Source organism: Poecilia mexicana, unplaced genomic scaffold (assembly GCF_051168715.1).
Source record: "Poecilia mexicana isolate PSO_F unplaced genomic scaffold, ASM5116871v1 scaffold_13, whole genome shotgun sequence".
In the NCBI taxonomy this organism is placed as follows: domain Eukaryota; kingdom Metazoa; phylum Chordata; class Actinopteri; order Cyprinodontiformes; family Poeciliidae; genus Poecilia; species Poecilia mexicana.
In genome coordinates this window covers 20,170,310-20,187,389 of record NW_028263382.1, presented here as the reverse complement: position 1 = coordinate 20,187,389, position 17,080 = coordinate 20,170,310, and the positions used below count along the sequence as shown (strand labels likewise).

General features: G+C 40.5%; 1 protein-coding gene and 1 long non-coding RNA gene across 2 annotated transcripts in view; one reads left to right on the top strand and one right to left on the bottom strand.

Annotated features, from left to right (window-relative positions):
* Positions 1-17,080, top strand: part of si (sucrase-isomaltase) — a 68,274-nt gene that overhangs the window by 45,025 nt on the left and 6,169 nt on the right. The window contains exons 40-43 of the mRNA XM_014986269.2: positions 1,775-1,923; positions 2,509-2,593; positions 2,725-2,781; positions 3,204-3,328. Of these exons, the coding sequence (XP_014841755.2) occupies positions 1,775-1,923; positions 2,509-2,593; positions 2,725-2,781; positions 3,204-3,328 (416 nt within the window). The remainder of the gene's footprint in view (positions 1-1,774; positions 1,924-2,508; positions 2,594-2,724; positions 2,782-3,203; positions 3,329-17,080) is intronic.
* Positions 3,746-16,743, bottom strand: LOC148155812 (uncharacterized). Its single transcript, XR_015765077.1, has 3 exons — positions 8,174-16,743; positions 6,579-6,681; positions 3,746-4,789 (listed from the first exon to the last, which is right to left on the bottom strand). It is a non-coding gene; the product is annotated as an uncharacterized LOC148155812 (long non-coding RNA).

The window sequence follows — 17,080 nt, the reverse complement described above, 5'->3', positions numbered from 1 at the left end:
CAAGTAGTAGGAAAATTATATTTGGTTTTCCGAATTTTCTGCAGCAAAAAGTGTGAAAACTGTGTTGCACGTTTGTATTCATCCCTTTTCACTTTAAAGGGAACACACCGGGACAGTGCTCTTTCGTAACATTAGACCAAAGTTGAACTTTTTGGCTTGCATATAAAATGCTTTTTTGAGGTAGAAGACAAACACACATGCTGAAACATGGTGGTGGCATCAACATGGCGTGTGAAGGCTTTTCTTTAGGGACAAGAAGACTGTGGTGATGGAACCTGTTTGTTGTTTTTTAGCCTCTAAAAAAATTCTAGCAGTTTTTTAGAGGCTCAGAAACCAATTAAAAGCTCTAAAACATTTGACACTGGAGCAGATGTTATCCTTCCAGCAGGTCAGTTACTAAAAATACAGCCTGAGATACAAATTAGTGATTTGGACAAAACCATATTTATGTGTTAGAATACCACGCCAAAGTCCAAACAAAAAAAAAAGTATATTTGTGGCAAGATTTATAGAGATGCTCTCCATCCAATGTGTTTAGGCTTGAACTAATTTACAGTGTTTAATAATTTTAGAGACATAAATCCAAGAGAAGTGAAGTGAATGACCCAAATGCAAGTAAGGCGGCAGGAGAGAAGCAGAGAAAAATGCAAAAAAAAAAACGTAAAACCGTAAATGGAACACAAGGAAAAACCCCGACTGGCAGCAACAACAAACGGTCTGACCTGGACTAAGAAAACCAAGTAGTATTGACATTGGGGAGCTTTTTCACTGGACATGAGAGCAGGAGGATGAGAGACGGCAGATGAGAGACGGCTATGAAGTACAGGGAGCTTAGACTCTGACTGAAGGGAACACAAAGAGCTAGCACTAACAAAACATTGTAAACACTAGCAGAATGCAAACCTTGGAATACACAGAGCTCAAAATACTACAGATCATCAGCATAATGAACAGAGTACACCCGGAACCAGGGAAATAAAGAACCTAAAAACATACAAGATGCTAAAGGCGTAAAACCAAAAGCATGTAGAAACTTAAAACTAAAGAATGACATCAATATTTTATATTAATATTTTTGGCTTTTCACACATTCAGAACCAGAATCCCAAACTTCACTTGCAGTTGTAGTTGGTGCAAAAGGCTCTTTTACAAAGGATCGACTCAGTCAGGCCTGAATACAAACTGAATCACATTTTTGGTTTTAATCAGTACAACAAATAGAAAACCACGGATCAATTTACTTTTTAAACTTGTTTTGTGTTGTCTGCTATTTAAAATTAAGTAAAATACAAATACAGTTGTTGTGACAACATATGTTATGAGTTGGAAGGCAAGTGTATTTCTGTCTTTGTATTAATACATGGCAAGATCATGATCATACATGATATTGCCTCGTTGGAATATCAGTATTTACTCCACTGATACCAGCCTTCATTTATTTATTCATTTAATTTATTCCCCAGTAATATAACCATTATATTGTGGTCGTGATCTACCAAAAATTGAAGGCTTTGTCTCCTGGTGACAAGGAAACGTTTTTATGATTTATGAGCAAAAAAAAAAAAAAAAAGATGGACCCAAGAAAACTAACCAAAGTGCTTATGAAAAAGATCAAAGGGTAGACCAAATTTAAAATGTTACTATGACACAAGTACAACATTTTAAATATAATTGCTATTTGTGATGAGATTTAAATGCATGTATACCATATTTTGCACTGATTCGAAATGTACTTATCTTCATCCACATATAATTGCATTTCCTTCTTCCTCAGAGACAAGACCCTGTTGCCTGGGATAACAGATTCGCTGAGGCGTCCCGAGATGTTTTGAATATCCGTTACACCCTCCTGCCTTACCTGTACCTGCTCATGTTTGAGGCTCACACCAAAGGAAGCACAGTTGTCAGACCAGTCCTGCATGAGTAAGTACAGACACATGTGTTACAGAGCCCCATACTCTAGAGCTTTATTGCTTGCAAAAAACATCTAATTTTTTGTCATCTATTGATGAGAAGTTCCTCTAAAACCAATTCAAGTGTGATGTTTTTTGAGCTTTCTTTCAAAGGTTTTAAGTACTTCTGCTTTAAAGACAATCACTATAATATCTATTCGATTCTTTTTCATTGAATCGGTAGGAAGTTGAAAGGTTGTGTCTCCGTAGAAGCCACAATGTAAGGCCTTGAACCAAGATGCCTTATTTCGAGTAGGACTGCCTCAAAGCCATTTGCACAGAGCCCAGTGGCTGCTCTTGGCAGCTCCCAGATGAGAGTGTTTGAAATTGTTCGAAAAAGATGTATTTATTCATCTGAAGAGACTCCTATAAAGTCACAGATGGTATTTAAGAAGCTGCCAGAACGAGTCTGGCAGGGTTACTTGGCTCGCATCTTCAAATCTCTGAATTCCAGCATAAGTATTTGAACAGTCGGTGGGGCGAAGGACGCATGAGTAGGCTTTGGTGACATGCCTTCTCTGTCAGGATTAATAGCTTCTTTGCTTCTCTGTCACAGGTTTGTAAAAGACAAAGCTACATGGGACATCTACAAACAGTTCCTCTGGGGACCCGCCCTCCTTATCACCCCTGCTCTAGGCCCAGTATGTTTATACCCATAGTACTTTTCCTCCATTTGTCTGTTTTTATCAGAAATATTTGACAAATATGACATCATTATACAATAAATCCATCAGCGCTTACCTTTTAATTTGTGTTGTTTTTGTGTGAACAGGGAGTTACGGAGGTAGAAGGTTATCTTCCAGACGCACGCTGGTATGACTACCACACAGTAAGTCTCTGACTGACAATCATTTTAGAGAAAGACACTCTCATCTAACGAACAATCTGTTTATGTTGGTCAAACAAAATCACTAAAAGAACTACACTGACTGACGGCAGAGTTTTGGACTTGCTGCTCAACAATTGTTAATTATGCTATTGTTAATTAAAAGACAGACTTCCCAGCTCAGGGATTTATTAGAAAACATAATGAATTAAGAAAGAGGCAAGAATTTATGATGAGGCTGTCCCGTTAGTCTCTGTTTATAACAGAATTACAGCAGCAGCCGGAGCAACTTCCTAATTTAAACCTTGACTAATGACCAACTTTAGCATTTTATGAAATATTCCGCTGCAGTATTAACATACCGAATCCATAGCTACAATTTCAAACAGTTCACTTTCACGAGTCCCTCTTAATTTTCTCCTTAGGCCAAGAACGTTGGTAAGCGTGCCACAAAAGTGTCCATGAACACACCACTGGAGCACATCAACCTGCATGTCCGAGGCGGATACATCCTGCCCTGGCAGAAACCAGAGAACAACACGTTCTACAGGTGAACACACACACACACACACACACATACTTGTATTAGGTGAAACGTGAGGACCATTTTTAGCGAGTGACTAGGTGGTTACGCGTGGGGACTCAACTTTCTAAATGAGCTAAAGACTCCATTTTAGGTTTGGATTTTTTTTAGGGACATTGGAACATGAAATATCATCTTTAACATAAAAATTTATAAAGTTTAGAAAATCAAAAATCTGTCAGGTTTTGGGTGCACGTGGGGACTTGTCCTTCACCAACTACCACCAGGTGGCACTGTGTAATTTTTGTGAACACAGTTTGTTAAATATGAGCAATCCTAGTTGTTTTAAGTCAATAAACTGCATTATATTAGATTTGTTTTTGTTTAATGATATTTTAAGTTCCTGGTAACCTGCTTAAAGCCAACCATCAATATTGGACTGCATTTTCAGGTTGTATGTGAACCATTTTATTACACAATTTCCAGATATACGTAGTACAATTCAACATGGATATACATATATGAAATGGATTCATTGATTTGCATCCATAAACATTAACATACAAACTTCCTCTTCTATGAAAGTATGCATACATACTTGGATTACAAAACTTGACTACAGCTGTCTCAGAACTTCAAAACTGGCAGAAACTCCAAACAGATCCGGGGTGGTAATGGCACTAACAAATGATCAGGTTCTTTAACAGTACCAAAAAAGTCAACGCTTACCTTCTTTTGAAAGTCTCTCGTTTTAACGCATCTATGCGATTTTTCACATAGAATTTAACCCCTTGCCATGTCCTGTCCTTGAGGGCCACTGGCGAGGTTTCAATGCACTTCATACAGTCATGGCCAAAAGTTTTGAGAATGATTCAAATGTTAATTTTTACAAAGTCTACTGCTTCAGTTTTTATAATGGCAATTTGCATGTACTCCAGAATGTTATAAAGAGTGATCAGCTTAACAGCAATTTTTGATTTTGGGTCCATGGCCTGGAAACTCCCCAGATCTTAATCCCATTGAAAACTTGTGGTCAATCATCAAGAGACGGGTGGACAAACAAAAACCTAGCAATTCTGACAAAATGCAAGCATTGATTGTGCAAGAATGGACTGCTATCAGTCAGAATTTAGTCCAGAAGTTGATTGAGAGCATGCCAGGGAGAATTGCAGAGGTTCTGAAGAAGAGGGGTCAACACTGCAAATACTGACTTGCTGCATTAACTCATTCTGTCAGTAAAAGCTTTTGTTACTCATAATATGATTGCAATTGTATTTCTGTATGTGATGAAAACATCTGACACATGAAATCCAGAGGGCAGCAGTTCATGTGAAAATATAATATTTGTGTCATTCTCAAAACTTTTGGCCATGACTGTACACTGGGCTTTCTCAGGAACCTTTCCAGATTCAATACAGTCCATGAGCGTTTTCTCCACCGCCTGAATTTCTTCTTGGCTCCACTTGAGTCTCTTCTTTTGTGGTGGGCCTGAAAAATAATTAGGGGCACATAAGTGTTCTTCAATGAAAAAAGGTTTCAGTCTGTGTGACAGGGCAAGTTATAAAGCTATCACAAAAACATTTTTTAATCACAGCTGTAGTAAAGTATTTAATATTAAAGGGTCAGTTGTCAGCTGTAATAGTTGCCACTGATGAAGCTGACAACTAGTAATGAGTGAAAACATTAATCTCACCAGTCCTTAAAAAAGCATCAGCAGGTACCCTGCCAGCATGCCTAGGTGGGCCCCATGTGGGGGAAAGGAGGGCTGATATATGGGTCCCATATGGGTTTGTCTGCGGGTTCCACAATGGACCCACATGGGTTTGCCCATGTAGGGCCCATGTAGGGCCACAGCCCACATGGGCCCTACATGCCCTATATGGTGGGGGCCCACATGGGTTTGCCCATGTATGGCCCATGTGGGCTGTGGCCCTACATGGGCCCTACATGGGCAAACCCATGCCGGGCCATTGTGGAAACCGCGGACAAACCCACATGGTCTGCCCTCCTTTTCCCCACATGGGGCCCACCTAGGCATGCTGGCAGAGATGTGAATTATGGCATAAAAACAGAATCCGACGCTGAACAGTGAAAAATGAACACATGATGTGAAACATGATGATTAGGCAGCGCAGCAGGTGATGAGTGAAGATTACTGAGCATCAATAAATTATAAAATAAATCTAGAAACAGAAAAGAAACTAAAGTGGACATAGCAATAAACCAAGAGAGGACAATACTAATCAAAGGAAACTAAATGGAAATTAATGAAGAACAAAATGCAAGAATAAACTAAGAAACTAAAGTAAATACAGAGGAATAAACTGGTATGGCAAGACCTTTCGATCAATAATTAATACATAGGATGTATGGCAAGAATAAACACACTATTTCCAGATAAAAGGTAAAATAATATTGTTGAAGTGCCATGGGTTTGCTGAGACCATATCTAATATTGAGAATAAATATATCTTACAGACCATAACAGTAAATAACTTATCACTTATTTATGTTTTTAATTATATTTGATATATTTATTTCTTCAATATTATTTTCATGTCAGTGTTAATGTCATGGTGGTGTTCAGTGACTCCATGACACTTTCAGTTTGACTCATTAGGATTTGATGAAGAACCAGATTTGTTCTTTGTAATTTCTGTTCAGTAAAACTATTAATCTATAATCAATAGACAGGTCTATATAAAGAAATAATCCATATTTCTGTCTCATATTTGTGTGGCATTAAAAGGAACTTTTGTTTTTCCACTAAAAGCTCTGGTTTGCACAGTAAATGCCATTTGGGTGAAATTTTATGGATGATGCTCTGATGTCCCATTCTCCTGAAGGCAGCACAGAGCTGCACCACAAGAAACTGACAAACATTGAACAGAAGAAGAGTTATGATTAATGTAGTTACAGTTCTATCCATGTTTTAATGCTGCAGAGTTCAGTTGGTTTGCAAATAGTCCAAAGTTTAAACTGGCATGTTGTTCATCTTTTATCTCCTCATTTTGTGGAATATTTAACAACTAGAAAATGGCACAAAATAATAATATTTTTTCCACTCTGATTGGCTGCTGTTAGGCCTACCGATGTTAACCTGAATGTTCATTGCATTTTTCTTAGACGCCTGTGAAAATAATTTCTATTCCCATGACTTTTTGTTCTCTGGGAAATTATTTCTGATGATAAATACAGAAACAAGCATAAAAATCAAAACATCTACAATCATCAGTTAAAAAAAGTGTAATACTATGATATTTATAGATAAACTTACAATCAGTTCTTGTGAGCTCAGGCACGCTCGTGTCCCGTACTTCAGCTGGTGTTGGACCAAGGATGACGGTATCGTCGCTCTCATCGGATGACTGTTTCAACTCCTAAAAATTGACAAGTTAACAGTAAAATGCCTAAATTAGCTGTTACAACTTAATACAGAGCTACAGAGTCAACTTCAACTTCATGAAGGTATTTAGAAATCCCAAATATGTCACATATTAACAGCATCAAAAGTGTACAGGCTCCATCAGATTACACTGGAGATTCTGCATTTCATGGTGCATAATATGAAAACACAGCACTTAACAGAGGGGGTGGGAGGACAAATAAAGCAAAAGCCTTACTTATATATTTAATACTAACCATGAAGTGATCCACCCGGATCTGTCACAAATACACCAAAAGCTAATATTCTGCTGTGTCCAAATTTGACAGTTAAAAATCAGACACCCACACAGGAGTTAGGTACTGACCGCAGCAAATTACATTTGGACTATGATATCCATTTTCACCTAATCTGACCTATTAACTGTAGGTTAAATGACACAAACTATGCACATTGATTTTATACTTCAACATGCAGGGTTTCCCCCAGAAAACTTGCTAAACCCGGTGGTCGGGTGCCCAGGCGGTCCACCGTGTTTTTTGTATTAAAAGATGTTAAGTTGACAATAAAAGTAAAAATATCACTGGGTAATTATGTTATGGGAAAACATCATCATTGAACTGCTATATAAACCCACAACTAGTCTTAAAAACAACTAATCAAAAAATACAATTAAAATGAATATCAATTCTGTCCACTTCTGTTAAATCCAAATTAAGTCAGCAGCTCCATTGGGCCCCCAGAGCTTCAGAGGCCCCATAAATGCTAATATTTTAACACAGACCACCATTTGTTTATTGAGATTATCATTGCTGCTAAATTTGACATAATGGTTTCAGCATACATAAATTAAAAGGCTTTAAATTATTTGACATTTATATGCAAGACAGTGGTTCTTAACCTTTTTTGAGGTACCAAACCCACCAGTTTCATATGCGCATTCACTGAACCCTCCTGCAGTGATAAATAAAATATGATTTCCCCAACTAGAAGAACAACTAAAGGAACAACTAGACTGTTACTAAATAAAATTAGCAAAGCTATAAGAAGTCAATAACAGATGAATGTATAAAGGAAAGCAGTTGAACTGGGTCCTACCAAAACATCTCCCGCTGTCAGAGATGACAAATGTGAGAGTGAGACATATTATCTATCTATTAGAGGTGTGCCGATCGATCGGCCATCGATCATAATCGGCCGATTTCCGTGAAAAAGTGTATGATCGGTGATCGCCGATCACGGTATTGGCACATCTCTATCTAGATTCATACTTAGATACTGGCATATGCTGCCACCCCTGAAAAAATCCCTGCCCTCCTCTTGTCACCCCATAAATATTTTGCTAGATCTGCCCCTGCACACCTCCCTTCTCTTACCTGTGCGGTTATGCACAGGTTACATTAATTTAGCTGAAACAGTTATGCAAAAACAATTTAAAAGTGGGAAAAACACTGTGGGCTAATGCATCTTTCCCTGAGATAATTCACCTTTTAAACTGGAACAGCCGTCACTCCCATCACTGGATCTGCATCTCTGGTTGGGATTTTCCTGGAAAACCCCCCCCCCAAACATTCAATGATTATAAATGTGTCAAAGCCCTGAAATTCATTTTAACAAAGCAGATTCACTCTCTTCCCCTCAACTAAAGTTATGATGCTGAAGTTAGTTTCTAATTCACAGCTCTTCCCCAAATATCCCAACCTTTATTATTCTAAAGAGAATGTAGTCTGGTGTAATGTGCCCTGAAGGCCCCCCTCCCAGCAGAATCAACCTTTACCCACAAGGTATCCATTTACTTCAGCCTCATGTTTTAGATCCTCATGTCTATCGTCTCTCCATTCAAAACACATGCAAAAAAGCAAAAACCCTCTTCAATCACACAAGCAGGGTGACTGAAAATAGTGCATATTTCATTATTTCTGCTTTATGAGGTTTGCAATTTGCTAACTTAGCTTTTTATATTTTGCATTTGAGTCTTTTTTTTGAGCAGTCATATTTTAATATATTTTTTAGGTTATCACTTTTATTTTTATTTTTCTTGTAAGACTGCACATCAATAAATAAAATATAAAACATGCATGTTTCTTATTAGCTGTACTAGGCTAATGTAAGCTAGCCATCCAAGTGAAGCACAATTGAAACAGTTTTTACAGATCAACACGTTTAAACAGCATTTAAAAGTATATCTGACCGAGTGATATAATGGATAAAAACTAGGAGTCCATTAAGATAACTATAATCTTACCATTTTTTTAGATCAATCCTCGTCATACGTCGCTCCTCATTCCTCGGATGTGTTAGCATGAATCCCCTCCTTCGGTGTGCAGTAGTCAAAAAGGAGCGCTTGATTTTTCCTCCGGCACACGCCGGAGTTTCTGCTTGGTTGCAAAAAGCATTGAGCTGAGGTTGACGGCCCAGCCCTGTGTTAATAACTAATGACACCTTAACTTTGGCGTCACAACTTTCCCGCGCCATCAATTAAGTTTTAAAACTATGAAATTAATAAGTTACATTTTATTATCTCCCACAGTAATGCTTCAGGAGACAAAATTATTCTTTGTAATGGAAATTTTGTAGGTTCAACACCAGTCAATTCTGCAAAGTTTGAGAGCAAGTTATGGAGGAATGTTGAGGGGGGATGGGCATGGGTGAGGTGGGGACGTCAAATCTCAGGAAGTGTGTGAGATGGCAGCCATTATAGAGAGACTGGGGATAGAGGCTATAGCATATCAGAAAAACAAGATGTGGAAAAATAAATATATAAATTAGGAAAGTTGAAAGAAAGTGACTGAAGAAATGTGAGCCAGTCAACCTGTTTGATTAGCATACTGATTTTGTTATTTTCCCACCGTTCTTTATCTTCAACCAAGCATGTTGAGGGGGATGGGCATGGGTGAGGTGGGGACGTCAAATCTCAGGAAGTGTGTGAGATGGCAGCCATTACAGAGAGACTGGGGATAGAGGCTATAGCATATCAGAAAAACAGGATGTGGAAAAATAAATATATAAATTAGGAAAGTTGAAAGAAAGTGAAGAAATGTGAGGTGGTCAACCTGTTTGATTAGCATACTGATTGTTTTTATTCTCCAACCATTCTTTATCTTCAACCAAGCATGTTGAGGGGGGATGGGCATGGGTGAGATGGGGACGTCAAATCTCAGGAAGTGTGTGAGATGGCAGCCATTACAGAGAAACTGGGTAGATGGCTATAGTACATAAGAAAAACTATATGAGGAAATGTGAGCCAGTCAACCTGCTTGAGTTGCATGCGGATTCTTTATTTCTCTTCTCCCACCATTCTTTATTGTCAACCAAGCATTTTCCTTAAAAAGTTCAAACATGCTATACTTTATAGTTCAGCATGTTTCCCTCCAGGCCATGGAGGGAATGTTGAGGGGGGATGGGCATGGGTGAGGTGGGGACGTCAAATTTCAGGATGTGTGTGAGATGGCAGCCATTACAGAGAAATTGGGTGGAGGCCTATTGTAGATAAGGAAAACTATATGTGGATGAATATGTGGATAAGATTACTATTATACTATTATATTATTATACTACTATATATTACTATTATTATACTACATGTGGATAAATATGTGGATAAGATTTTTATTTCTGTTAAATTTTGTATGGGCAAGTCACTTAAAATGATGGACAACACTGCTCTTTGTTTTATGCTTTACATAAAACAAAGAGCAAATAAAGGATTGTGTTCAGCAGAAAGCTTCTGCACTTAATGCACCTAATACCGTCATTTCTACTAAGCAGGCCTAAACATGACCTGTTTGACTTGACTAATGAACATGGAGTGAAATACTTTCTCTTTAGGAATTATTCAATTAGTTTTAATTCAATTTCCAGACATAGAACTGCTATGTTTACCATTTTATTAAGATTCCTGTTTCTTTCAGTCATACCATTCCCCTAGCACACAATGGGATAGAACAGTACCCCATTCCTAGAACTGTTTGATAGAACGTCAGACTTGTCGCATGAAGAATCAGAATCACTTTTATTGCTATTGCTAGTATACAGGGTCATGTGTTAGGAAATTGCTTTGATATATTGATGCAAAATATGACTAAAAAGTAAAAATATGTATGCATGTGCAGAATAGCAGGTAGATAAAGTGGCAGTGTTATGCAACATTCAATTATCTATTGTTAACAGTCTAATGGCTGAGGTAAAGAAGCTGTTCTTGAGAAGTGTTAGTCGCAATCCAACCTGCACGACCTACATCCCTGAAGTACAGGTCATGTAAATGTTGGAGGTTGCACCCAATCACCTTTTCATCAGTATGCATGATGTGTTGTAATCTAGGTTTGTCCTTGGTTGTGGTTCCATTGTACCCAGTGACAGAGGTGGTGAGGACGGACTTGATGATGTCTGTGTTAAACTGCACCAACACTCAATTGGCAGTTTGAGTTCTCTCAGCTGCCATAGCTAGAACAACTTGTTCTGGGCCTTTATGATAAAGGAGCTGATGGTTGGCTCCCACTTGAAGTCCTGGATGATGGTAATGTCCAGGAAGCAGAATGAGTCCAAATTGGAGATAGAAAGGACTCTGAGAGGGGATGATGGGTCTGTGACTTTCCTAAGTCTATCATTAACTCCACTGTCTTCTGGGTATTGAGCTTGAAGTAGCTGCACCAAGCCACCACCTCTAGTGTGACCCTTTTTTATTTTAGTTTCCAACTCCTTTATCCATGGAGGGTATTCTCTCTGTGTTATGGCCACTCTTCCATCACAAAGGTCCAGAAAACAAAAATGCCAGAGTAGTCCTTCAGGAGAAGGTTTTTGACTCACTCAAAAACAATAAAAAGCACTCACGGAGACTTTTCCTGTGTCAAAGGAGTTTCTTTTACTTATAAAAATAACAAAAAATAATCTCCGAGTTGACTTCAAATAAAACGTTAATTTGCGGTACAAAAACTGTTTCACTCCTCACTCCTTCACCCAACAATCAGATCAGCCCCAACAGCTGCTTCTGCCTGTTAATCACTGCAGGAGGAGGGTCTAAGCAAAACAAATAAATACATACATACATAAATAAATAAATATACAACAATAGAGGTACAATACAACTGGAGGTGGGGCACAATGGCGAGCGCCTGGTGGCCGGGCTTTTACCCACGGAGCCCGGCCGGGCTCAGCCCGAAGAGGAGACGTGGGTCCCCCTTCCAATGGGCTCACCACCTGTCGGAGGGGCCAAAGGGGTCGGGTACAATGTGTAATGGGCGGCGGCCGAAGGAGGGGACCCTGGCGGTCTGATCCTCGGCTGCAGAAGCTGGCTCTTGGGACATGGAACGTCACCTCTCTGGTGGGGAAGGAACAGGCGCCAGTGTGCGAGGCTGAGAGGTTCTGGGTAGAACCTCTCAGCTTGAAATAGCTGAGAGGTTACTCTCAGCTACTTCAATCTGAGGTTACTTCAAGCTGAGAAATAGTCGGCTAGAAATAGTCGGCCTCGCCTCGACGCATGGCTCTGGTTCTGGAATCAGTGTCCTTGAGAGGGGCTGGACGTACTTCCACTCTGGAGTTGCCCACGGTGAGAGGCGCCGGGCAGGAGTGGGCATACTTGTTCACCGGGTTTACCCCGGTGAACGAAAGGGTAGCCTCCTTCCGCCTATGGGTGGGGGTAAGGGTTCTGACTGTTGTATGTGCTTATGGGCCGAACAACAGTTCAGATTACCCACCCCTCTTGGAGTCCTTAGAGGGGGTACTGACCTGGAGGGGCGTGGTTGGGAGGAACGGCCCCCCCAATCTGAACTTGAGTGGTGTTCTGTTATTGGACTTCTGTGCTCATCACGGATTGTCCATCATGAACACCATGATGGACATAAGGGTGTCCATATGTGCACTTGGCACCAGGACACCCTAGGCCGCAGGTTGGATGATCGATTTTGTCGTCGTTTCATCGGATCTGCGGCCGTATGTCTTGGACACTCGGGTGAAGAGAGGTGCGGAGCTGTCCACTGACCACTACCTGGTGGTGAGTTGGCTCCGGTGGTGGGGGAGGAAGCCGGTCAGATCTGGCAGGCCCAAACGTATAGTGAGGGTCTGCTGGGAACGTCTGGCGGAGTCCCCTGTGAGACGGAGCTTTAACTCTCATCTCTGGCAGAACTTCGAACACGTTCCGGGGGAGGTAGGGGACATTGAGTCTGAGTGGACCATGTTCCGTGCCTCAATTGCCGAGGCGGCTTATCGGAGCTGTGGCCGCAAAGGTTGTTGGTGCCTGTCGCAGCGGCAACCCTCGAACCCGTTGGTGGACGCCTTCGGTGAGCGATGCTGTCAAGGAGTCCTATCGGGCCTTTTTGGCCTGTGGGACTCCAGAAGCAGCTGATGGGTACTGGCGGGTGAAGCGGCATGTGGCTCAGGTGGTCGCTGAGGCAAAAACTTGGGCATGGGAGGAGTTTGGAGAGGCCATGGAGAAAGACTTCCGTACGGCTTCGAGGCGATTCTGGTCCACCATCCGGCGTCTCAGGAGGGGGAAGCAGTGCAGCACCAACACTGTTTATAGTGGGGGCGGTGTGCTGCTGACCCCGTCCCCTCAACTCGGGACGTTGTGGGCCGTTGGGCGGAATACTTCGAAGACCTCCTCAATCCCACCAACATGCCTTCTGTTGAGGAAGCTGAGCCTGGGGACTCTGGGTCGGGCTCTCCAATCTCTGGGGACAAGGTCGCCGAGGTGGTCAAAAAGCTCCTCGGTGGCAGGGCCCCGGGGGTGGATGAGATCCGCCCGGAGTTCCTTAAGGCTCTGGATGTTGTAGGGTTGTGTTGGCTCACGCGTCTCTGCAATATCGCATGGACATCGGGGGCAGTTCCCCTGGATTGGCAGACTGGGGTGGTGGTCCCCCTGTTCAAAAAGGGGGACTGGAGGGTGTGCTCCAATTACAGAGGGGTCACACTCTTAAGCCTCCCTGGTAAGGTCTATTCAGGGGTTCTGGAGAGGAGGGTCCGTCGGATAGTCGAACCACGGATTCAGGAAGAGCAGTGTGGTTTTCGTCCTGGTCGTGGAACACTGGACCAGCTCTACACCCTCAGCAGGGTCCTGGAGGGTTCTCTGTTGCCACTGATCAGAGGCAAACAATCTACATAAGTTACTTTTAATGGTTTTGATAACCTCATCAGAATAATGTTTCTGGTTGTCAGCAGCAGTGATACTGAACCAAAGAGGTGAAATTTTATCCTGTAAACCTTAAGAGGTTTACTAATGTCCCCTTCTGGCCACCACAGAAACCTCAGAAAGTCTCTGTCCTTTTCATCAACATAAACTTGATAAAACATTGCCTCAATGTCTGCCATAACAGTGATTGCTTCTTGGCGAAACCTTAACAGTACCCCAATCAGGGTGTTTGTTAAATCAGGACCTTGGAGATGTTTCTTGTTCAGAGAGGTTCCTTGAAATGAGGATGTGCAGTCAAACACCACCCTCAGTATGTTCTTTCGCTTATGGTAAACGCCATGATGCGGAATGTGCCAGACATGTCCATTCTCCCTAGTGACTTTGGTGCTGCTTGGCTGAAATATGTGGAATTTAGAGCCAAATGAATGGCAATGGCTTGCTATATTGTGTGGGCATGGGGAAGTCACCTTCCAGTGTAAACTTGTTGAGCTTTAAAGCAAGTAAGACCAATTTATCTGGTATCTGCCTCAGTATCATCTTGATTAGATCAAGGGAGTCAGAAATGGAACTTTCAAAGGAAAAAAACAGACTTCTTGTTCTGATAGGGTGTGCATTTATGTCATCATATGACCAAATAGTATCATTTGGCATACCACATGGATCACTCATTGTTTGGTATAAATCAGTCTTTCTTTATAGATTTTCCAAATTTATGGTATGAAGCTCAAAGTTAAGGCCTGGCCATGCCCCTTTAACATCCACAAAAACAAAAACAAAAAATTGATAATCATTACTCCCCAACACCTTAATGCAGTGGTTCTTAACCTTTTTTGAGGTACCAAATCCATCAAATTCATATGCGCACTCGCTGAACCCTTATGTAGTGATAAACAAAATTATTTTTTTCAAAATTCAAGACATAGGGGGTGACCCAATTAGAGTCTATTTGGGTCACCCGAAGATCACTAAGTCTTCTTCAAAGGTAGAGTCTCTGATAACAGTTCTTCAAAATATAGTCAGTGTTTTCAGTTGAGCTGACTGTCCAGGAACGACCCAAGGTATTTAAAATTTGCCACAATTTCAACAGGTTGACCATCGAGAGAAACTGGATCCACTTTAAGGTCTTGTTTAGATCATTTAATTAGCTCTACATTCTTAAGAGAATGAAAAATTAATAATAAATAAAGACTTTGCAGTATTCTGATTTAGTAATGTAATCCTTCTAGTGCAGGCTCCCAATCTGCCTCTGCGCGAAAGAACGCACACCTTTAATATGTCCTCAGACGCAGGCGGAGTGTCAGGGTCAGACATTGTTAATGATCACACAATCCCTTCACTTTCAAATAAGTTCATCCATAAACATCCTTTTTTGTTGCAATTCTTTTCCAAAATCCACAACTTTGCTTTCTGTGGCGATTGATTGTTTCTCTGCAGCGCAGCTGCACTTTCATTCATAAACTCAATCAGCTGATTTTACTCACTGCCCGCTGGCTGCTTTCTTTGTTCTTCTGTGAGTGATCGGCTGGATCCCACAACTTTGCGCTTTTCTTCAAGTCGTCGGTGAAGGTTTTTGTACTTGTTATGGCCACTCTTGCATCACAAAGGTCCAGAAAACAAAAATACCAGAGTAGTCCCTCAGGAGGAGGTTTTCGACTCATTCAAAAACAATAAAAAGCACTTGGGGAGACTTTTCCTGTTTCAAAGGAGTTTCTTTTGCTTATAAAAATAACAAAAAATAATCTCTGAGTTGACTTAAAATAAAACGTTAATTTGCGGTACAAAAACAATTTCACTCCTCACTCCTTCACCCAATAATCAGATCAGCTCCAACAGCTGCTTCTGCCTGTTAATCACTGCAGGAGGCTGACTGAGTAATTATGTTACCACCCCCATGCCACTAGAGGCAGTAGCAACCCCGAAAAGAATTTGGTACAGAATTTGGTAAAAACTGTGAGCTTTGCTGAAGTAATAAAAGACACAAGTTCAAATTCATGCTGAGAAGTGGAGCTTCTTCAATCAGTGCGGCAGAGGCTCCACTGAACCCCTGAGACCGACTGATCAAACCCCTGGGGTTCGAATGAACTCACGTTAAGAACCACTGCCTTAATGTCATATTGACCAAATTTGAAGATAGCTCAGAATCTGTAGGAGTTTGTTGAAGTTCGACATGTATGAAAAGTCAAAAATGCCAAAAAATTTGACCCAAAATGGCAACATTTCCTCCAAAAGGCTTTTTTTCTTGTTTCAGTGGGTCCTACCGATGTACCAAATTTCAGCTCTTTACGATTTGCCAGTTAACTTGAGTTTCAATAGTGTGTGTGCACTTAGCTTCTCAAAGCTAAGAGCGCAGCTTTGAGCTAAGCTGCTTATTTAATATTTATAATAATAAATAATAAATTTATTTATTACAATAAATTTATTATTATTTATTGTAATAAATTTTATTTAATTTATTGCAATAAATTAAATAAAAAAGTAAATACTGGTAAACTTCACTTTAAATTGCAATAAAATAAATTAAATGAAAAATACTCCATTAATCCCACAATGTAAAAAAATAAGTTAAAAATATTACATTTTTAAAGTTAAAGTTTAATTTCACCAATAAATTGCAAAACCTCTGACCGACCAATAGAGGGAGCTAGAGAGTGAGCAGATGGTGACGCACTGTTCCGGAACACCTAGCCTAATGGGGACTGCAATAATCTGTGTGACCACTAGGGGCGGTTCCCTTATACACACACACACATTTTGTCTTGGAATGGAATTCGTGGGGACTTCCTGGAAAACTTCACCAGGCATGTTTATACACCATTTTCTACTTGAAAATGGGGTTGTGCCGGTGGGGACCTCAAATTTGGTCCCCACGTGTCATCAGGTCCCCACGTGTATGCACAGAGTCAGGCTGAAGTCCCCACGCGGCAGGTAAAACAAGTACACGCACACACACACACACACACACACACACTTCTGTCAAATCGTTACAGCACGCAGTCAGTGATCAATAAATTAAAGATATTAGAAGAAAACAAAGGCATGCCTTTTGGGAAGCATCGATTTCTGTTCTTGTGTTCCCATTAAACATACAAAAAGAAAAGGTTGTATAATTTTATCCACGTTAAATAAATGAATAAAAATCTTTCTCTAAATCCTTATCATCATACACTTTTATAATTAGAGATGATATCACATGTTGCAAATGTGAATACGTTTATCTTTAAAATTAGATGTTGTCAAACACAAGTCAGTAAGTTGCTATTTTAGCTCAGTT